The sequence below is a fragment of the Chionomys nivalis genome, chromosome X, assembly GCF_950005125.1.
Source record: "Chionomys nivalis chromosome X, mChiNiv1.1, whole genome shotgun sequence".
Classification (NCBI taxonomy): Eukaryota; Metazoa; Chordata; class Mammalia; order Rodentia; family Cricetidae; genus Chionomys; species Chionomys nivalis.
In genome coordinates, this window is record NC_080112.1 from 137,094,545 (window position 1) to 137,118,934 (window position 24,390).

The window sequence follows — 24,390 nt, forward strand, 5'->3', positions numbered from 1 at the left end:
AGTCTAGTTTCTTGAGTTCTTTATATATTTTGGAGATCAGACCTTTGTCTGTTGCAGGGTTGGTGAAGATCTTCTCCCAGTCAGTGGGTTGCCTTTTTGTCTTAGTGACAGTGTCCTTTGCTTTACAGAAGCTAATCAGTTTCAGGAGGTCCCATTTATTCAATGTTGCCCTTAATGTCTGTGCTGCTGGGGATAAACGTAGGAAGTGATCTCCTGTACCCATATGTTGTAGAGTACTTCCCACTTTTTCTTCTATCAGGTTCAGTGTGTTCAGACTGATAATTGAGGTCTTTAATCCATTTGGACTTGAGTTTTGTGCATGGTGATAGATATGGATCTATTTTCATTCTTCTACACGTTGACAACCAGTTCTGCCAGCACCATTTGTTGAAGATGCTCTCTTTTTTCCATTGAATACTTTTAGCTCCTTTATCAAAAATTAGGTGTTCATAAGTTTGTGGGTTAAAATCAGGGTCTCCTACTCGGTTCCATTGATCGACTTCTCTGTTTTTATGCCAATACCAAGCTGTTTTCAATACTGAGGCTCTGTAATAGAGTTTGAGGTCAGGGATGGTAATGCCTCCAGAAGTTCCTTTATTATATAAGATTGTTTTGGCTATTCTGGGTTTTCTGTTTCTCCATATAAAGTTGATTATTGTCCTCTCAAGATCTGTGAAGAATTTTGATGGGATTTTAATGGGGATTGCATTGAATCTATAAATTGCCCTTGGTAGAATTGCCATTTTTACTATGTTGATCCTCCCTATCCAAGAGCAAGGGAGATCCTTCCATTTTCTGGTATCCTCCTCAATTTCTTTCTTCATTGACTTAAAGTTCTTGTCAAATAGATCCTTTACTTCCTTGGTTAGGGTTACCCCAAGATATTTTATGCTATTTATGGCTATCGTGAAGGGTGATGCTTCTCTGATTTCCATCTCTGCTTCCTTATCCTTTGTATATAGGAGGGCAACTGATTTTTTGGAGTTGATCTTGTATCCTGCAACGCTACTAAAGGTGTTTATCAGCTGTAGGAGTTCTTTGCTGGAGTTTTTGGGGTCGCTTATGTACACTATCATATCATCTGCAAATAATGAAAGTTTAACTTCTTCCTTTCCGATTTGAATCCCTTTGATCCACTTATGTTGTCTTATTGCTATTGCTAGAATTTCAAGCACTATATTAAAGAGGTATGGAGAGAGTGGACAACCTTGTCGTGTTCCTGATTTTAGTGGAATAGCTTTGAGTTTCTCTCCATTTAATTTGATGTTAGCTGACGGCTTGCTATAAATAGCTTTTATTATAGTTAGGAACGACCCTTGTATTCCTAATCTCTCTAAGACCTTTATCATAAAGGGATGTTGAATTTTGTCAAATGCTTTTTCAGCATCTAATGAAATGATCATATGGTTTTTTACTTTCAGTTTATTTATATGATGGATTACATTGATAGATTTTCGTATGTTGAACCAGCCCTGCATCTCTGGGATGAAGCCTACTTGATCATAATGGATAATTTTTCTAATGTGTTCTTGGATTCGGTTTGCCAGTATTTTATTGAGTATTTTTGCGTCGATGTTCATGAGTGAGATTGGCCTGTAGTTCTCTTTCTTGGTTGTGTCTTTGTGTGGTTTTGGTATCAGAGTAACTTCAGCTTCATAAAAGGAATTTGGCAATGACTTCTCTGTTTCAATATTGTGAAATACCTTAAGGAGTATAGGTATTAGGTCTTCTTGGAAGTTCTGGTAGAATTCTGCATTGAAGCCGTCTGGACCTGGGCTTTTTTTGGTGGGGAGGTTTTTTATAACAACTTCTAATTCTTCGCGACTAACAGGTCTATTTAGATTGTTCACCTGGTCCTGGTTTAACTTTGGTATATGGTACTTATCTAAAAAAGTGTCCATTTCTATAACATTTTCCAATTTTGTGGCATACAGGTTTTTGTAGTAAGATCTAATGATTCTCTGAATTTCCTCTGAGTCTGTGGTTATGTCTCCCTTTTCGTTTCTGATTTTGTTAATTTGCGTATTCTCTCTCCGCCGTTTGATTAGTTTGGATAGGGGTTTATTAATCTTATTGATTTTCTCCATGAACCAGCTTTTTGTTTCATTGATTCTTTGGATTGTTTTCTGTGTTTCTATTTTGTTGATTTCAGCCCTCAATTTGATTATTTCCAGTCTTCTACTTCTCCTAGGTGAGTCTGCTTCTTTTTTTTCTAAAGCTTTCAGGTGGGCTATTAAGTCTCCAATGTGTGCTTTCTCCGTTTTCTTTAAGTGGGCACTTAGTGCTATGAACTTTCCTCTTAGCACTGCTTTCAGTGTCCCATAGGTTTGAATATGTTGAGTCTTCGTTTTCATTGAATTCAAGAAATACTTTAATTTCTTTCTTTATTTCTTCCTTGATCCAGGTGTGGTTCAATAGTTGACTGTCCAGTTTCCATGAGTTCATAGGCTTTCTGGGGATAGCATTGTTGTTGAATTCTAACTTTAATCCATGGTGATCTGATAAGACACAGGTGGTTACCGATATTTTTTTGTAACTGTGTAAGTTTGCTTTGTTACCGAGTATCTGGTCTATTTTCGAGAAGGTTCCATGAGCTGCAGAGAAGAACGTATATTCTTTCCTATTTGAGTGGAATGTTCTATAGATGTCTGTTAAGTCCATTTGATTCATTACCTCCCTTAATCCTCTTATTTCTCTGTTAGGTTTCTGTCTGATTGACCTGTCCGTTGGTGAGAGAGGAGTGTTGAAATCTCCTACTATTAGTGTGTGTGGTTTGATGACTGCCTTGAGTTTTAGTAACGTTTTTTTTTACATAAGTGGGTGCTTTTATATTAGGGGCATAGATATTCAGGATTAAGACTTCATCCTGATGAATTGTTCCTGTTATGAGTAGAAAATGTCCCTCTCCATCTCTCCTGATTGATTTAAGTTTGAAGTCAACTTTCTTAGAAATTAGTATGGCCACACCTGCTTGTTTCTTAGGTCCGTTTGCTTGATAAACCTTTTCCCAGCCCTTTACTCTGAGTAGATGTCTGTCTTTGTGGTTGAGGTGTGTTTCCTGTAAGCAGCAGAATGTTGGATCCTGTTTTCGTATCCAATCTCTTAGCCTGTGCCTCTTTATAGGTGAGTTGAGTCCATTGATATTAAGTGATATTAATGACCAGTGGTTGTTAACTCCGGTCATTTTTCCTTTCTTTCTTTCTTTCCTTTGGTAGTAGAGTTTGTGTGTTTCCCTTCTTCAAGTTGTGCTGGTGAAGGGTCATTAGATGTCTGAGTTATTGTGGGCATTGTTGGACTCCTTGGTTTGTGATTTTCCTTCAATTACTTTCTGAAGGGCTGGATTTGTGGCTACGTATTGTTTAAATTTGTTTTTATCCTGGAAAACTTTGTTTTCTCCATTTATAGTGAACGAAAGCTTGGCTGGGTATAGTAGTCTGGGCTTGCATCCATGGTCTCGTAGTTTCTGCAGTACATCTATCCAGGACCTTCTGGCTTTCATGGTTTCCATAGAGAAATCAGGTGTAAGTCTGATAGGTTTACCTTTATAGGTAACTTGACCTTTTTCCTTTGCAGCTCTTAATATTCTTTCTTTATTCTGTATGTTTTGTGTTTTGATTATTATATGACGAGGAGATTTTTTTTTTTGATCCAGTCGATTTGGTGTTCTGTATGCTTCTTGGACCTTCAAAGGAATATCTTTCTTAAGGTTGGGAAAATTTTCTTCTATAATTTTATTAAATATATTTTCTGGACCATTGAGCTGTACTTCTTCTCCTTCTTCTATCCCTATTATTCTTAGGTTTGGTCTTTTTATTGTGTCCCAGATTTCCTGAATGTTTTGTGATGAGAATTTGTTGGTTATGCTGTTTTCTTTGATGAGAGTGTTTATTTTCTCTATGGTATCTTCAGTGTCTGAGATTCTTTCTTCTATCTCTTGTAATCTGTTGGTGGTACTTGTCTCTGTAGTTCCTGTTCGTTTATTCAAATTTTCCATCTCCATCCTTCCTTCGGTTTGTGTTTTCTTTATTACTTCCACTTCATTCTTCAAGTCTTGAACCGTTTCCCTTACCTGTTTGATTATTTTTTCTTGTTTCTCTTGGTTTTCTTGGGTATCTTTGAGATATTTATTCATTTCCTCTACCTTTTTGTTTGTAATCTCTAATTGGTTGTGGCAGTTTTTCACCTCCTGTTTAAGGTCCTCTATTATTTTCATAAAATTCACTTTTGAGTCGAATTCTTCTAATTCTTCTGGATTAGGGTATAGACTTCTCATTTCGGGATTCCTGGATCCTGGTGATGTCACGTTGCCTTTCAAGTTGTTGGGGGAATTCTTGCATTGGCGCCTGCCCATCTTTTCCTTCAAATGGAGCCAGGAGAGGCCTGATGTCTTGGACCAGTCTTTGCTGTGACTAACTCTCTAGGTGTATCTCCTCAGTGTAGGGGCAGGAACCGTTCCCTTCCAGGTGAACTCCTCAACACCAAAACATGGATGCCTGGTATTCCAATGAACCGCGGAAAGAAGGCCGAATGCAAGGTGTAGGGCGGGGTCCAGTAGAACACAGGCGACACTGCAGTACAAGCTGGAGGTGCCTGTGCTCCCTTTCGGGGGTTGCTGAGGCCTGCCCACTAGGCAGGCACTCACTGCTCTGGTTGGGTAGCCTTAGTGTAGGGGCGTTTGTGCTCTCTACCGGGACAGTCCGCCCCAGGATAGCACACACTCACCCGTCCCGATGAAACTTCTCGGCCCCTACACAGGAACTCCTGGATGCCCCAATGAGCCAGGGACTAAGGCTAAAATTTTTTTTTACAATTTCAGAAATTCAAATTTATGTAAGAAGCCGGGCAATGGTGGAGCACGCCTTTAATCCCAGGGAGAGAGAGGCAGGCGGATCTCTGTGAGTTTGAGACCAGTCTGGTCTACAGAGCTAGTTCCAGGACAGGCTTCAAAGCCACAGAGAAACCCTGTCTCAAAAGCCAAAAAAAACCCAAAAAACAAAACAAAACAAAAAAAAAAAACAAATTTATGTAAGACCTATAAACCTGTTATTTTTAAATATATAATTGAAAGTAAATTTGATAGTTTGAGTAATTAAAAATATACAAGTATGAGATTTTGATATGAATATTGAAATAAATGTTAGTGTATTCTTAATGGTCAACCATAGTAAATCAATGTTTAAAATCTTGGAGATATTTTGACAGATTTACTTATCATGGGTAAAAATTTTAGATAGAAAATCTCTAATAATTTTGTAAATGTTTCCAAAAGTAATCTTAACATTATTGCCCCTTGTTGTATGTGCTTAAAATTAGTGAAATTAGAAAATATACTTAAGACAAAGTAACTGACCATCTAACCTTACCATTGGTTCTACTTGGGTTAAAAGAAAGTAAAATTTCCAGATTTTTCTCATTCTTATTTGAGTTTTTGCATGGAATGTCAAGAATTTTTCTTAGTACAATTTCTAAAAACATACTTTAAAATGTATATTAATTTTTTGAACATAATATTTGTTCTTGTTTTCAGGATTGCACTGTATATGAAACTGAGAATAAAATTCTTCATGTGGTAAGTAGATTTGGATGTATTTTTATCTCCATTAGGTAATATTTACTTAGCAATTAAAAGAATATGGCTTGAAAAAAGTAATGCATAATAAAAAAAGATCAACTAACTTACTTTAGTTAAGTATACATTTTAGGAAACCTAAAAGAATCAAAACATGTTAGTTATAGTCAACTTGTTTTAGCTAATAGAAAAAATGCACTGATCTAATATTTGAATATTATGAGGCAAGATTTGAGTAAAATAATCTTGCAAACAGAATTGGAAAGTAGAACTTTTCTCAGTAATTTATTATTTTAAAAATATACCAGAACAAGATATTTTCTTCTACAGTGGGAGTAGAAAAAATATAGAATATAGAATATCGCTATATTCATTTGGATGAGATATTTCCTAAGAAAATCAAACTTCCTTGCTCTGATCTTATACTCAAGAACTAATCTATCTGGAAATTTGTCATTATTTGTTAAATCCATTCATTTCTTTGGTTACTTTTTTTACATTTATTCATTTTGTTGATGATGGGGAAGATATGAATACATGCCACAGTATGCATGTAGAGATCAGAGGACAATCTGATTGGAAGTTTGCTAATATTTTATTATGAGAAGTGTGGTGTTGTTATATTATACTCAGAGAAAAGGTATCTCTTGTTGTTAGTAAACACCTTGATGACTTTTGCCCTTTCTTTAGGATGATCTCAGGAAAGAACAATTGATGTACTCTTCTCTATTTTAGCCTAGGAAGAAAAAAATAACTGTCCCTAACTCTTTTTAAGTACTGCTATCCATAGGCTCTGGAGAACAGGAAGGAAATAATATTATATGTGTTTGTGTGTGTGTGTGTGTCTTCCAAGCATTAGTTTAAATTTTATAAGCATATTATAGGTTAAGTAGTAATCATGAATTTCATTCAGAATATGAAACTGGTGTATGCACGTATATACATGTAACACACACACATGCGGAGTTCAGAGGGAACTTGTAGGAGTGGCTTCTCTCCTACAATGTGTGTTCCAGAATTCAAATTTAGGTCATCAGGCTTGGCGGCAAATGCTTTTTCCTCACTGAGCCATCTCACCTACTCCAAAATCTAAACTTTTTGACCACATTTCTGAAGCTGCTGACATTGTAAATGGAAAATTCCATATCTGACCTCATATGATGGGGCCCATTCAAAATTGAGGCTCACAACACAACTAATCCAACATCACCAAGGAAAAGATGACTCTCTCAGACCTCACCAACAGCTTTGCTATATCTTTTTCATGTAGCTAATGCAAGAATAGCTACAAAGAATAATGAACTGGCCTATGTGCAGGCCAGCCACAGGTTTCACATGAGACTTGTGGGCAGTACTTACAGTTGTTCATTTCTTGCTTTAATTTTGTTTATTCCTTCTGTAATATAAAGATATTGCTAAAAATACCCCAAAATGTCTGTAGATAATCTGTTTGTGTCAGGGTGAAAAAAGATAAAGATACGTTTATCTATAATACGGAATGTAAACTGTTGAAAAAATGGACAGCAGTGTAAAGTACAAAACTTCTCCAGAAGGATGTGGTATTGCAATGACCACTATATGACATAGAGAAACAGAAGGGTGAACTGTTGAAGTACTGTGCTAAAATGCTGAACAAAATGCCACATAAATTAAAGACTGGAAATCTCAAGTTATGTATTTAAATAGCGGAGCCGCTACATTACTATCAGCACCTTCCAATTACTGTGCTCATTATGATGAAACAAGGGCTGATCTACCTCAATGAACTGAAACTTAAAAGGAACTGTATTTCCTAAGCTAGGTGCAGAAGTTTAAAGCATGACTCAGCATGAAAATTTTCAAGATTTGTTGTGATAAAGCTTCTGCCTATGGGAAAATGAAAATATTCATTGAAGTGGATATAAAAGATTATATCATCATTGAGACTCTAGTTGTTCATTCATTGACTGGTAATAAAATAGTCAAAATGGTTCTGAATCAAGATGATCATGATAATAGTTACAATCAAGATGACATTTTTAATACAGCAGAGAAAATGCCTATTGTTGACACAGTAAAAAGAAATAGTGGGCTTTTTGAAGGAATAGAGAAATGTTCATTTATAACAGAATAAGAAATCATAGTAGTTTATAAGCTCAAGAAGAGACTTCTAAGACAAAATCTGTTTTTAATGGGTTAAATGACTCTGGAAGAAACACTAAAAAAAAAAAAAACTATCCAGTACTGTGCTAACTTATCTCTAGGAGACCTTCTTGATCCTGTAATTGAAAATTTTTATGATGATTTAAGAAGAAAAATTCATAGGTCTCTGAATGGCAAATCAGATTTTATAGTATTTTGGATTACATAAAATATTCTGATATGATTGAAACCAAGATTTGCATAAAGAGAGATGGACGTTGTGCCTTACACCTTTAATCCCAACACTTGGAAGGCAGAGGTAGGCAGAAGTCTGTGAATTCATGCCTAACCTCTTCTGTATAGTGAGTTCCCAAGAATGTCAGAAGTGAGACCCTCTCATTAAAAAAAAAATGTGTAAGTAACAAGAGCAAATTTCTAGTCCAAAATTATTCTATTATAGCCTTTATTATTGCTTTCTTCCTTAGAAACAGTGACGAGAACTGAAACCTGTCTTCTAAAAGCTTTCTCTCATATTTCCATTTTCCAAATATGAAAATCGAAGTACTATGTACTATCGAAGCTCACTTTGTGTCTCATTATCTTTCACATCTGATTATCATTTTAATGATTTTAGTGTGCTCTTACTTCTATTTCTGTTTGGTTACTTTTACTACAATCATTTGTCTTAGCTCACTTGGTGGTCTCTGTTTATAGTACATGCCTTCTTTATAATATGGTATCTTTTTAAAAAATAGGCAGTGTTCTGTTGACTCTTATTGTGGACATTAAACAAGCTTAATAAGTCTACTTCATGAGGTAGGATTATTTTAATATTATAGTGTATTAGAACACATTTCCTTTCTCTTTCTTTTAAAAAGCTAATCCTTACATATTGACCTAATTTAAGAATAGACTCATAACTTTGCTTAACTCTCTAGTTTTCCAGGTGTGTTAAAGGGCACAACGATGACTATATTTCCTTAAGGAATTCCTAAGGTATTATAGCTTTCCACACTTGATCATTTCCTTCCTCTTTGACAACTGCCATCCCATTCCTACCTGGGATTTGGGGGATTTGCATTAGATCCAGTTGCCAAAACTGAATGAGACCGTGAAACACATTTCAGATAATTGATGTAGTATATACTGGAGTGATCAACATTTTCTTATAAGTCTAAAATTTTTTCCAGTGCGGCCCTTTCTGTATTACATGTTCCTTGAAATGTTGGGGACCATCTGCTTTGCTTTGCTGGCACCCTTGTTTTATATGTTAAAATGGCATCAGAGTATCTGGGACTTTCTTTAGTTCCATGCTTTTATACCTCACTCCCCTCTTTCTCCGTAGTCTTTGTGATTTATCTCCTCCCCAACCTATTTTACTCACTTTTATTTAACTTTAGTAATAAATGTTGACTACTTTCTGCATGTTAAGTATTTGTTTTACTTCATAAATGTTTTGTGTAAGTTTTCATATCGGCAAATTTATTGATTTTTCCAAAAATTCATCTGGTCTGGGATTCTTTTTTTTTATATTAATTAATTTATTTAATTATTAAAGATTTCTGCCTCTTCCCCGCCACCACCTCCCATTCCCTCCCCCTCCCCCAATCAAGTCTTCCTCCCTCCTCAGCCCAAAGAGCAAGCAAGTTTCTCTGCCCTGTGGGAGGTCCAAGGACCACCCACCTCTATCCAGGTCTAGTAAGGTGAGCATCCAAACTACCTGGGCTCCCACAAAGCCATTACGTGCAATAGGAACAAGAACCCATTGCCATTGTGGACAATGAGGACTACTGAGAACTGAAGAACAATGGCAATGGTCTGGGATTCTTGTGCATTCTCTGCTGTCTAGACTAAAGTTCACAAGGTCAATAGTTGGATATAAGAGGGGAGCCTGCCAAAGGATGTGAAGAGCTCATTTCAGCCTTTGTCCTCACATTGATATGATATATTATTAAACAGCCTTCTGCTGCTGATGATCCCATGTAACAGCATGTCTCACAGTGGAATAAAAGTGATGATATTTAATCTCTAGAGCTTTCTTGAATTCAGTAGAATGCTAATGACTTTCAAATTCATATCATTTTATATTGATCTTCAGAAGTTCTCTGATGTGTGAAAAAGCAGCTTTTATCAATTATAACCCAGAATCCTCTCCTAAAGCTGCTATCTTGTTCTAAATGTAAATTGAATTTCTGTATGCTTGAAATTCCAGTGTGAGGCTATGAAAACACAGAAGGATTAAAACTAGTAAGTATGTTTCTTTTAAAAAAAAATTCCAGTGTGACTATTGCACTCAGGCATGTAAGTTCTAGTTATTCTCATTAATATGATTTCTAATACTGAGTTCTTTTAGATGAAAAGCACTAGGAGGCTGCTTGACATATATTACAGTTAATGTAAGTAATCCTGCTAACTTGGCCCCAATTCACACCTTGTAGTCAACCTAAAGATACATGGTAACACTATTACTGAGCCAGAAATTGGTTTCTGGAGTTTGTATTGGATTTTGACACTTTGGTTATTATTAACATTATAAACTATTTTAATCTTATTTTAATCTCTTGGCCTGAAGAGATGGCTGAAGAGTTAAGAGTACTTGCTACTCTTACAGAGGATCTAGGTTTGGGTCCCAGCACCTATACTGTAGTTCCCAATCATCTGTAACCCTAATTCCAAGGGATTCAATACCTTCTTCTGGCATTCTTGGGTGCCAGGCACATTCATGTTGTACAGACATACAATCAGGCAAAACACTCATATAACATAAAATAAAAATAAATCTTTTTTAAAATTAACTCTTCTATAACTGTTACCCATACCAAAAGGACTGAATCTAAGGGTATAATCATTGTCTTCATAAAGGATTTGTTTATATTGAGTACCATCATAATGTAACTAGAAAGGGCACTGATGAGTGGTAAAATAAATAAATAAATCATGTCCTGACTCCAGTCTGACACTTCATCTCTGTGAACAAGCTTAAATTAGCCTTTCTAATTAACTTGAGGAATTGAACTAGCTGTAATATCTTAGGTCTAAATGCCAAAGCTATTTTATGATAAGCTCACAAAATCATGTGAAAGCAACTGGCCACATAAGTGATGAGTTTGAGGATAATCTTCATCTGGTACCATTCTGTGTATGATCAAGATTTTTAAAAGTACAGCCAAGTTGCTGTAAAATTAATTTTCAAGATAATTGAGTAAGTATAGAAATGGAAACTTCACACTAACTTAAACAAGAAAAGTTTGATTCAAATAATTATTAACCTATACTAAGAATTCTGTTATGATATAAAGGGAATCATGAAAACCATTCCTGAAGCCTAAGAGTACCCGTTTAAAAAAAAAAAAAAAGAAAGAAAAAAGAAAAAAATTTTGGCTGTTGCTATAGTAAGAGTTCTGGAGAGCATATTAAGGTAGCCTCAAGTTGACAAACTCTGAACCTAGGCAGAGCTGCAAAGTTGCTGAGAGATTTGCATAAATGGTTTAGGTATGTGGTTGAAGCAGAACAATATCTGGAATCCTCGAAAGAATGAGCATATCTCATAGACCCTAAATTGAAAACAAGAAAATTTAATGTATAGCCCATGAGAACCTGAAAAAGAAGTCTTATTTCCTCCTGCAATATCCTTGCAGTGCCCTCTACTGACAAAAAATATAATATTGTGCCCAATGTAAAGGCAGAAATGCGTAAACATCCAGTTCATGAGCATAGAAAAGGCACTGAAGAGTAACTTTGGTGCTGAGATTTAATAAATTCCTACTGACACATATTAAGTCACCTTCTTAATAACTTCATTTTCAGTTCACTGATACATCAAAATTTTTGTCATCTTTGAGCCTAGAAAGTAGTATACCCTCTTTTGTAGTGGTTCTCAGCCTTCCTAATGCTGCGACCCTTTAATATAGTTCGTCATGTTTTGGTGACCAACCATAAAATTATTTTTGTTGCTACTCCATAACTGTAATTTTACTACTGTTGTGAACCATGATATAAATATCTGATATTCAGGATGTCTGATATGCGACCCCTATGAACGGGTCATTCAACCAAAGGGGTCAAGACCCACAGGTCAAGACCACTGCTCTATTGAGTGTCATCTGCTTGGAGACCCACCACAGACATGCCTGCCACTGCTTCCTGAACACAAAAAGCAGGTAAATGATCTAGTTCTGGTTTCTAGCTTAGACTGTGTCCGCATGGTGATGCAGAGAAGTAGATACTGTCTTTTATTTTTATTAAAATCTTTATGTGTGACATAACATAGACACTTAGAAGGATTAAGGAATTTCCCTAATATCATGTAACTAGTGGGTTGTAAACTGGGGTTCAGTCCCAAATTTTTCATCAGTCTTATATGATTGCCCTTCTATGAGAACAAAAGTCCAATTCTGTGACTCAGAAATGAATGCAGATTATTTCAGTGACTTTCTACTCATAGTTTTCCATTCATATCTATGGGGGGTAAGAATCTAAGATGGCCACCGAGATCTATGTTCCTGGCGTATAATTAGCAATTCTTGAGTGTAGTTGAGATCAGAAGATACAATGAATTCTCCTTCTACATGCCTAAATTTTGTTCTATGACAAAAGTGAAGGGATTTTTTTTCAAATATGTTTAAAACCCTTTATCATTCGACTTAAATCATAGAAAAGAAGAAATGATCTCTGGTGAACTTAACCTTGTAAGCCATTTTTAAATGTCTCAAAGAAGATGAAATCTGTTGACTGGACAAAAGCCAGACAGCTTATCTTACTGTATCCTATGAAGTGTTCCATGTAATCAGGACCTGAGGGCAACTCTTGGGAGCTAACAATAATACTTGGATAACAAGAAGAAAGAAAATGAAAAGCTCAGTAATATAGCCACAGGGAAATGAATTCTACCAATGACCTAAATGAACATAAAGCAAATTCTGCGTCTTAAGCCATCTTTTGGATATTTAGCCCTGTTGACATCTGACAGGCTTGCAAAGCCATCATCTGCAGAGTAAGAACTGGGTCTAGTATCTGGATTCCTAACTCACAGAAACTGGGAAATAATAAGTGTGTTATTTTAAGCCTCTGAGCTTGTGGTGATTTGTATCAATCCCAAGTACATGACCAATTTAAATGTAAATCCAGACCAAATCAAAGAACTTAAAAATTTTTAAATAAACCAAAAAAGAGACTAGTAATCAAGAGAGAATAATTTTGAAAACATTTCTTTTGGTCATTTAAATTTAAATGTAGAATACTATATTTCCACCTCTAACATTATTTTATAAGAGCTGGCATGTCATGGGAGGACAAATACTTTATTGAGCATCAAGATTTATGGGGGTTTGCTTTGACTATGCCTTTAACGCTGTCAGCTTGTCAGGTTGTTTGACCTTTTAGGATCCCCAAGTGTCATTTAGAAAGACTGAACAAAAACTGTTCAGTTATGTTTATTGAAAGTCTATGACCATGAGGATTTCAACAATTAGAAGCCTTAGTGACAGAGTAGATGCTATCAATAATTGTCAGGATCTATACATTTCAGTGTAAGAATTTAGAAGGAAAGTTGATTTGATTGCTGTGAGTTGTGAATTAGTATTTTTAACTCATAAGGTCTTAGGGGTTATTACTTCTCTGTTTTCAGGAGCTACAGTGTAACATGCTTAATGTTTGTGATGCTAAGGTTATAACCCCAAATAAATTACCAGAAACACTACTCCAAGCTGTGGAATCCATAAGCATTGTATTTGGCCTTTAATTCACATAGCATATTCTCTGTGATTGTTGAGTATATGAATGGCTTTAATGTCAGCATGATTGTGGTCAGGATAGATTCATTTAATCTTGTTGAGCTTTTCTCTCCACTACCATATTTTGAAACGTAAAGAAATTACAAGAGGGTTTGGGGGCTTTAGAGGAATGAGTTTACAAGTCTTTTCTTTACTTGTATCTGTAGTTTTCTTTTTTTCCCAGCAGATTAATTTTTATTACTTTATAAATAATACCAATCAAAATTTCCACTTCCTCCCCTCCTCCCACTTACCTCTCCCTTCCCCACTCACTCTTCCTCCTTCCCCCTCCAGTCCTAAGAGAGGGCAGGGTACCCTGCCCTGTGGGAAGTCCAAGGCCCTCCCCCCTCCATCCAGGCTTAGGAAGGTGAGCATCCAAATAGACTAGGATCCCAAAAAGCCAGTACATGCAGTAGAGACAAATCCCAGTGCCATTATCATTGACTCCTCAGTCTGCCCCAATTGTCAGCCACATTCAGAGGGTCCAGTTTCATCCCATGCTCGTTCAGTCCCAGTCCAGCTGGAGTTGGTGAGCTCCCATTAGCTCAGGCACACTGTCTCAGTGGGTGGACCAACCCCTAGTGGTCCTGACTTCCTTGCTCATATTCTCCCTCCTTTTGCTCTTCAACTGGACCTTGGGAGCTCAGTCCGGTGCTCTGATGTGGGTCTCTGTCTCTATCTACATCTGTTGCTGGAGGAAGGTTCTATGGAGATACTCAAGATAGTCATCAGTCTGACTACAGGACAAGGTCAGTTCAGGCACCCTCTCCTCCACTGCCCATAGTCCCCGTGGACACCTGGGAACCCTTCTAGAGCCAAGCCTCTTGCCAACCCCAAAATGGCTCCCTTAATTAAGATATCTTCTTCCCTGCCCTCATATTCGTCCTTCCTCCATCTCAGCCATCCCACTCCCCTAAGCTCTCCCCAACCCTCACATTCTCCCTTCTCTCTCCCCCTCTCCCCTTCCCTCACTCCACCCCCACCCCCATGCTCCCAACTTTTGCCCGGCAATCTATATATGTTTTTCTTTGGGTTCACCGTATTACTTAGCTTCTCTAGGATCGTGAACTATAGGCTCAATGTCCTTTGTTTATGGCTAGAATCCACTAATGAGTGAATAGATACCATATTCATCTTTTTGGGTCTGGGTTATCTCACTCAGGATAGTGTTTTCTATTTCCATCCATTTCCATGCAAAATTCAAGATGTCATTGTTTTTTACCGCAGAGTAGTACTCTAATGTGTAGATGTGCCATACTTTCTTTATACATTCTTCCATTTCTGAAGAAATTTGAAACAATCCTTTCTGAACATAGATATAATTTTGGTATCACATTGAAATTATTATTCTATTACATTAGTTTTTAAGTTAAAATTGTCTTTCAATTGTCTTTACTCATATAAATAAATTCTTCCAGTGTTATGGAACATGTATATGAAATAAAACTTTTAAATCCCAGTTTAAATTTTATTCCTGAACTTTATTCTTTCGGAGTTATCCATGGTTGATTGTACCTTATATTTTCATGATGTACTACTATAAGTAGAAGTATAGACTCTCTAGCTCAGGGCCCAGTAAAATCACTCAGTGGGTAAAGATGGTTTCCAGAAAGCCTGACAAATTGATCTTGAGCCGTAGTGGAAAAAAAATACAAACTTCCAAAAGTTGTCCTCTGAATTCCACATGCTTACCATCGTATACAAATGTGTGTGTGTGTGCATGTACTCATATACTCACAAATAAATGTAATAAAAAATTTCACCTTCAACAAAGATATCAAGCACTTGGACATTAAATATTATATTTATATTTCCAAATGAAATTTACCATTTAGAATTCTCACCATTATTTGAATCAGTGTATATTTTATACAAATTTCATCACAAAATAATAGATGCTGGCAAGATTTATATTCAATTATTTTAATATCCAAATCAAATAGTAAAATAAATGTATACTCCGTTCTCTAAACTGTTATAAATGAAAAATGTTTATATCAGTAATTAGCATTTCCCTCTTTTCTGTGTATCTGAAAGTAAACCTGAGTTATTTAAATTATGGGTGCATTAAATCATATACTTCACATGTATGCCATTTGTTGATTTCTTTTTTTTTTTTTCGGGGGTGGGGAGTGGGTTTCCAGACAAGGTTTCTCTGTGTAGCCCTAGCTATCCTGGAACTAGCTCTTGTAGACCAGGCTGGCCTCAAACTCACAGAGATCCTCCTGCCTCTGCCTCCTGAGTGCTGGGATTAAAGGCGTGCGCCACCACCTCCCGGTTTTCACTATGTTTTTAATTGAGTTATCTAACATACATCTAATGCAGACAAAACAATACAAAGGGAAGCTAATTGGACATGAGTTAGTAACTAATAATCAAAGTGAACACAATAATTAAGAATTTAGATCATTCTGCCAAATCAGTAGCCACGACTTGTTTTTAGCCTAATTCTTACATCCGTTCAGCTGGCTATAATAATATCTACTACTTCAGGAAGTTAGAACGATAAATGAGAATGAATATGAAGTAATTTTCATTGTACCAAACATTTGTAGGTACTCTGCAAATAATTTCTGCTAGCAATAATATTAGATATTAGTGTATCTCCCTATGGTTACTGTTTTTTTCTAAAATACAATCTTGGGTAGTTTTAAATATGATTAAGTTTTAAAATAATAATGTAAACCTGGTGTGGTTTACAACTGCATTACAAGCACTGTGGAGGCTGACACAGAAGAGAGGATTCATTTTAGCTCACAGTTCCGGTTACAGTCCATCATTGTGGGCAAAGTCACAGCAGCTAGAGCTTGATGGAGCTGGTAATAGCACATTCATAATTGGAAACAGTAATGAATGCATACATGTCATTGTTCAGCTAGTTCTCTCTGTTTCTTACAATCCAAGATTCTCTGCCCAGGCAATAATCCTACCCATAATGGGTATATCATCCTACTTCAATTAATTAATCAAGATAATCCCCCACAAACACACCTTAGGCCAGTATCCTAGGTGATTCTAGATTGTCAAGTTGGCAATTAACACTAATGTTTATCAGGGTAAATACTTTCATTGTATCCTGAGACCTTAATATCAGAAAGAGGGCAAATAATAAGCTTTCTATGATTGTTATGTAGCTAGACTGGCCAGTGTAATTGTTGTTTATTATAGCATGGTCATGGAATTAAGAATAGTGTGTTATTTCATCTCATGTGTAAGGACTGAGGACTTTGCAGGTAAGAAAAACAATAGATAAGACAAGTAAGTATTTGTTTATTATCTTTGGATATTAGCTATATTGGACTGTTTTAAATATAATTATCATATATATTATAAACTTTATAAGGCTGTTTTCATTGCATCATTTAATTTTTTATTTGAAGAAATACAGTCTCAAAGATATAATTTGCTTACAAAGTCATTGTCAGTGGGGTAATTACAAACATCTATCCTCATATCAGGCTCGTATTTTTCCTCTGGGTATTGGTGTTAGGTGACTAATGTCTGTCTTTAGGAGCTGATAACCACAATTAAAGTGTAGTCTTGAAAAACAGATGCAAAAATTATGAGTCTCATTACAGAAGCAAATTTAGCCTGACAATTTCTGTAGCGGAGGGAAGCAGAGCCCAGTGAGACAGAGTGAATCACCTCCTTCATGGAAAACTAATGCAGTCACCGTAGAACAAGTAAAATGTAGCAGAGATGGAGTATTATACCTTGCTTCCCACAAAACAGTAACTCCTTCAGTAAAGAAGAAAACTGCTTATTTGATATATGCTCATTCAGATAAGATAAGGATATATTTGCAGTGATCAGATGTGAGCGGTAGGTAAGTAGGGTACAGGGAAAAGTTAAAAATGACTGGAATATAAATGTTCCCTAGCTCAGAAGGGTTCGGAATGAAGGTAAATTTCTGACTGGTGATCGAAGGGTGAAGAAACAGATTGAGCTTGTTGCAAGTTTCATCTGGTGGAAGTAAGAAGTTCTATACAGAGGTAAACTTGATCCAGAAAGTCATGAAAAATGCAAAAAGAATTATCCAAACAAGTGATGCATCTTTCAAATGCATCATTTTCTTTAAGTTTCTGATCATTAAATAAAAGAATCCAGATTTTAATATTATTTAGAATATAGTTAAATATAATTTGAATTAAATTAAACCTCAATATCAAGAGTTTCTCAGATTATCAAAATTGTTAGTTAATAAATGATATAAATAATACATTAACTATAACTTGGATTAGTCACCTGGACATATAGTTCATATATCCTTAACTTTAAAAATATAGATACCTTTGTGTATTATGTGTTTCTAGTGACCTTTTGTATAAGAATTTTAAAAAATGAAATGCCAGTTGACATTTCCTCATCTTTATGTTTCCCTCCTTAAAAAGTTATACTAGAGGCTGGACAGATGACTCAGTGAATCAGAGTGAGTTTAGTTTCCAGTATGCACACTGCCTAGTTCTCAATCGCCTGTAAGCCAGATCTAGAGCCAGCTGATGGCTCTGAGGGACCGGCACTAATTTTCACACAAACATGTACTAGAAAATAAAACTCTCCAGAATCATAGTAAGTGGTGACTTGTATGTTACTACAACATGTGTTTACCATAACTTTTCTTTTCCTTTTCCAGTGTAAAACTCTTTCTGGAGTGTGTGACCACATCATATCCCTGTCATCAGATCCTCTGGTTTCACAGTCGGCTCACCTGGAAGTGATTCAGCTGGCAAACATTAAACCGAGTGAAGGGCTGGTAAGGGATACCATGTTTATCAAAGCCATCATCCATCAGCACACAGCAAAAGATGTGGGCAAGAAGGCAGCCTCGGGATAGAGAAGTCTAGGAATTTCCACAGATCCTCACCCTCCTCTCCTTTTCGTTTCCTGTAGAGGTCAAGGTAGAAGAGGGTGGCATTGAAACCACTTTTGAAAGACCAACCAATAAAAAGAGAAAAAAGGAAATGGGAATTCTGAACTATCCTATTTGATTGAGTAATCATTGATTGCATTCTTTCACCAATTAAAATTCCTGATCTTAAGGACATTTAAGAGTTTTACAACAAGCACAGTGTTACCTGTCATTCAAATAGGTATTTTCTGGGTTTGTTTTACTTTGATTCATTCTGGTTTTAATAGATCTTCCTTCAGCTTGAGTAAGTAATTAGAGAAAAGTCACATATTTTGTTTGTGGGTCCATGTGTAGTGCATGTGTGTTTGTGTATGGGTTTATGTGTGTCTGGGCAGGCATGGCTATGTATGCACATGTGGGGCCTGGATTTAATATGGAATGCCCTCCTTAGTTATTCTCTCCTTTACTGAGACAAGATTATCTCACTAAACCTAAAGCTTAATAGACTGACCAGCTCACTAGCCAGTCTAGCCAGCAGATACCCCAATACTTCGTATCTCTTCCAGCTCTGGGGATACAGGCAAGTTTCACCATGTTTGGCATTTTGTGTGGGTGTTGGGAACTCGAACTCAGGTCTTTATACTTACTTATCAAGCTCTTTACCCATTGAGCCATCTCCCCAGACATTATAATGTATATGAATTGCATCTCTGCCATTTTTCACATCTCTTGTTAGAAGAATTGAATGAGCAACTGGATAATGCTACCACTAAGTTAATATTCATGAAGTGCATTGATATATTTTCATTATGTTAGTAGTTTGTTCAGTTGGTTAAAAACGTCTTGATTATAAGTTTAACTCAAAGGAGAGCTTTTTAAATATAACTGTAGAAAGCAATTATATAAAATTGATATGAATGAGAAAGGCACAGACACACTAAGCAGAAACTGACTGGTAAGCATTACCACTTATTAAATGTTAATTTCATCCTATGGTGTTATAAACTTTCTCCCCATAGATAACAATATTCTGGAAAATAGAAATCTTGGAAGCAAACATATTCTTAATGATCTCTGAGGAAATTTTAACTTTTTAATGTGCTTTTTTTCACACACATGTATGTGTTTGTATAGTTATGTTTTAACTATTTTGGGGAGAAAGCCTTTATTAACCACCAGTGATATTTAGTTTGAAGCCATTCATGCATTCTATACAGTAACTTTATCCTGCTAGTTGACAAATTGATTCTGGGTGTCCATCGTTTCTACATTTTTTTGCTTGTTTGTTTGTTTGTTTGTTTTAGTTTGGATTTTTTGATTTTATAAGTGATTTCTGGAAAAGATGAAAATCAAGTATAGCATTCTGGTTACACAACATCATACTAAGTTATAAGTACTATATCTAAGTTTGCTATAATTTGTTTATAAGCTTATTTCAAATATGTATAGGTTTATATGGAGAATCCTTTATGATTTAGAATTCTCATTACAGCATTTTCCCCTTTAAAGTTTACTTTCTGTGGCTTCAACTAACATCATTAACTGCAGTCCTAAAATATTAAATGGAAATTTCGGAGACAATTTAGATTGCATACTATTCTAAATAGTGTGATTGAAATTTCATGCCAACCCATCTAGGACATGAGTAATCCTTTTGTCCAGCTTAGCCGAACTATATATGATACCCACTCACTAACTACTTAATAGCTATTGAGGTTATTAAATTAACAGTCATAATACTGCAAGAGCTTGCGCTCAATCAACTCATATTCAGCTTACAAATAGCCCCAACGTTTATTTATGCTGCTAAGACACCAGAAAATGATTCCTATAGCCAATAAACTGAAAATACATGATACTTTGTGCATTATTTCAGCATATATTCATAATTTTTATATTACTAATAGTTATTTTTATCTCATTTTATTTATAAATAAAAATTCATTATTATGATTGTGTAAGAAAAACAGTATACACATATAGACATACTATGTTTGATAGGATCCATACCCTCAGATATGTCATAGACCTTTTGAACATATGAATAGGTCACTTCTTCCTGAATGTCTGTGCTCCTTTTGGTATCTTTACCAAAGTAATTTTGTTTTTGAAGATAAAACACCCTCAAATATCTAATACTAAATACTTTCCCTTCTCCATCTCCTCTTTCAATTGTAGTCAATGAAAGATCTTAGCATACTGGGTGCAGTAGAAAATTAGGAACTAATACGTTATATTAGTTTAGAATTTGTGAATCTGGATTAAAAATATTTACATAAAATATGAGAGCAGTCTTAGGGATGTGGGAGAATAAATTTAACTTCTGTGGCCTTGATTTTGTCACAGAGAAAATATAGGGGCAGGAGTAGATCATCTTTAGATGTTCTATGAGTTTTATGACTCTGATTCTAATAGTAGTGTTTGAAGAAAAGCACCTATTTTTCCCTTTAATTGGCACTAAAATCACGGGAACACTAAGCATGTGAAGTGAGCTAAAACTCACTTTACTTTATTGTTCATGAACTTTATGAACAATTTATTTTCTCTATGAACATACAGCCCTGGAGAAATTGTTTTAAAGCGAGGTTGTCTGTATCTTCTCTTTGGAATGGACATGAATTTAAATAGGTTGGAAAATGACTGTCAGAGAAAAGGGAAAAAATAGAAATTAGGATAAGTATTAGAAGTACTTTCTTTTTGCCTTTTATTTTCCTCACAACATATAGAATAAGTATTAATTTTCTCATTTTGCAAGTAAGAAGAGAACCAAAAAATTTTACTGATTGCCTTTCATTAAGTAATAACCAGTAGAGGCAGGGGGTAAATCTAAACAAAACGTATCTGGCAAATACTGTTTTCATTATCTTTTTTTTTTTTTTTTTTTTTTTTTTTTTTTTTTTTTTTTTTTGGTTTTTCGAGACAGGGTTTCTCTGTGGTTTTGGAGCCTGTCCTGGAACTAGCTCTTGTAGACCGGGCTGGTCTCGAACTCACAGAGATCCGCCTGCCTCTGCCTCCCGAGTGCTGGGATTAAAGGCGTGCGCCACCACCGCCCGGCCTGTTTTCATTATCTTATATCCAAATTTGGAATGGCTAAGGCGAGATAAAGGCAGCTTAAGAGAATAATCTTAAATTTGAGTTTGAATTTTCCTTAAAGAACCTCATTTTTAAAGGACAGTGGACAATGCTTCAACTGAGTTGCTATTTCACAGGGAGAGAAAGAAAAACCTAAAATATTGAGTATTAATTTAAAGAATTAAGGGTGAACTTCTTTCTTATGAGTCTTATCAAGTTTGCAGAAGATTAGAGGCTTTACATGACTTATTTAAGATGCTTTTTAAAATGCACTCACTTTTAAGTAACCTTCATAGGTCATGTTTAAAATAGATCAGTTTGAGAATTTGACCAGCATTCGGTAAGTGCTTAACCATGTGATATGTCTAAAAGGCAAATACGGGGAGAGACTGCAAACACATGTGCCTAGTTGTAATTAAGCCATGGCCATGTGATTTGCCTTTAAAAAACAACGATTAGCAGAAAATGAAGATGTGGAAATGAGATCTATTAGGACATTTAAGAGCTGAGTGATAGATAAGAGATTATGAGTTGAATAGAGGGTAGGGGCCTCAAGGCGTCATTCTGGAAGCATGGCTTCAGGCTTCTTCCTCTTGTGAGGTGCTTGAGCTACCCCCAAACTTGTAAAACTGCCTTATTGTACCATCTTGACTGTAAGGCTGCTCTGACTGCTACTGCGTAACTGGCATTTGGAGATGAAGTGAAACAAACATTTTAGCTAGCAAACTGAGCATGGGAAAGGGAGCTGTTAAGTCAACTCCAGAATTAATTGTTGCCCAAAAGGAAAAAAAAAATAAGAAAGATGGTTTTAATGAAATATAAGACAAATATTCATTGTATTTCCAGAAAAACAATGTTATTTGAATGATATATCCTCCTGCTATTTGGTGCTTTCTCAGAGAGAAGCAATAATTAGGTGTATTTTCTGTGAACTCTTCATCATTGAAAAGATAATTAATTTCAAATTCATCCAAACAATTTGCTTCTTCTCTTTCTTTTGTTGATTTACTTTTGGGCATTTTTTCTAATTGGTACTACTAAAGAGAGATTAAAGGATAAATAAATCTATTTCCCATTATTAAAAGCAGTTATGGCAAATGATTTATTGATTAGAAATAATACATAAATAATCTTTATTCTTGTGCCATTTTAAAATCGTGCTTTCTAACCCTTGGTTCATGATTATGAAATAACTTTAGAGTTGAACTCTATGTATATATCTATACCCAAATCTTAATCAGGATCTCACAGTTCCAGGCTGTTTTGGAACTCAATATGTAGACCAGGCTGACCTCTGTCTTCCCAATACTGGAACTGAAGGCTTGTACAACCATTCTCTTTATATAAATATTTACATTAATAATTTTCTAGTTTCTGCCGTAATTACACATAGATATTTATTCCTGAATCATAGATTATTGCCATATTTTTTTTCATCCCAGGATTTGATTTTCTTTTCAGAACACTTTTATTAGTATACTAGATTTTCTTTGTGACCATAACCTTTCTAGTATCATTGAAAACTTGTCTTAAATACCAGTAATCATAATCAATACACCCAATATTGAAAGATTTGTGGAAAGTAAAATAATCAACCTCTACTTATCATGATTGGAGAAAATGACTTTGAAACACATTTGTAAACTATCCAGTGTCAAACCTAGATACACTTTCCAACTACATTATGCATACTACATATGTGCTAAGGTTATTTTTAGACCTTTAGACTGGATTTCAACAACTAGGAGTGTAGTTCAATGGTAGAGAGTTTTTCTATCATGAGTGAAGCCTGTGGCTTGATCCCTGGGATCACCAAAAATTAATATAGATTAGTTAATGGTTTTCTGCTTTAATTTTTACGATATCCAAGCATTATGTTTTAATAAGAAAAGTGCATTAACTCTGCTGGAAATAACTCCAAAAGTTTGAGGTTCAGTGATTGAGAGTGTATCTGGATTCAGATATGACACCTGACTTTACCACCTTAGACTTACTCTCCAGGCATTCTGTGCTTTAGTTTTCTTAACTCTTAAACAGTGTCAATCGAATTACACCACAAAGACTTGTGTAAAATAAATAAATATAAGATACTTAAAACAGGCCCAGGCACATTGTAATAGCTACTAGTGATGATGGAAATAGGTTGGTGGATAGATGGATGGATGGATGTCTAGATGATAGATAGATAGATAGATAGATAGATAGATAGATAGATAGATAGATAGATGATAGATAGATAGATAGATAGATAGATAGATAGATAGATAGATAGATAGAGAATTGTGGATGAGGATTGTGTTCTAGTTGAAATAATGTTTTTTGTTTATTTTGCTGCCATTTCCCACTTTATTTACTCGCAACCTTTTAGTGGAAAACTTTAAAAGAGAGTGTAGTATTTACCTCTTACAAATACTATTTAAGATCTTTTATTGATTTGATAATATCTTTTAAATAGCTAGGGTAGAAGTGTCAGTACCAATCATTCTCTCCTAAGATTTTTAATATTATAATATTTGCTTTCTAAGAAATAATGGGATGTATATTAACTCAAAAGTGTGTAGGTCATACACCCTCACCAGCATCAGGTTAAATATTACCATATTATTATAGCCAAAGCTCAATATAGCCAATTTGTCAGTTAATTTCCATGTATACTTCTGCTTGGGCTATTATTTACTATTCTATTAAACTGTGAACTTCCATTTAAGAAACTAGAGTTTACTGACAAACAGCCTTCTTTTAAAATTACATTCATTTCATTTCCCATTTAGAGATCCAGGCTCAACAATTTTGTAGAACTATTACACTTTTTATATATGATACTTTGAAATGACTTTTTAGAATAAAAGAACTACCTAGTCATTTCTTGGTCCTTCCATACAGTTAACTATTCTGCTTCATTTTTCTTTTTCTTCCTCTCACTGAAATCACAGGATTATTTCGGTGTCTAGATATATATTAAACATAAAATTATGAGAAAATAATATCATAGAAATTGACTTTATTAC

General features: G+C 35.3%; 1 protein-coding gene across 5 annotated transcripts in view; it reads left to right on the top strand.

Moving 5' to 3' along the window:
* The window catches only part of Cnksr2 (connector enhancer of kinase suppressor of Ras 2), a 224,482-nt gene that overhangs the window by 72,650 nt on the left and 127,442 nt on the right, over positions 1 to 24,390 (top strand). For all 5 annotated transcript variants that reach the window (XM_057758962.1, XM_057758961.1, XM_057758965.1 and 2 more), the window contains exons 5-6: positions 5,528 to 5,569; positions 18,095 to 18,214. In XM_057758962.1, coding sequence (XP_057614945.1) covers positions 5,528 to 5,569; positions 18,095 to 18,214 — 162 coding nt within the window. The remainder of the gene's footprint in view (positions 1 to 5,527; positions 5,570 to 18,094; positions 18,215 to 24,390) is intronic.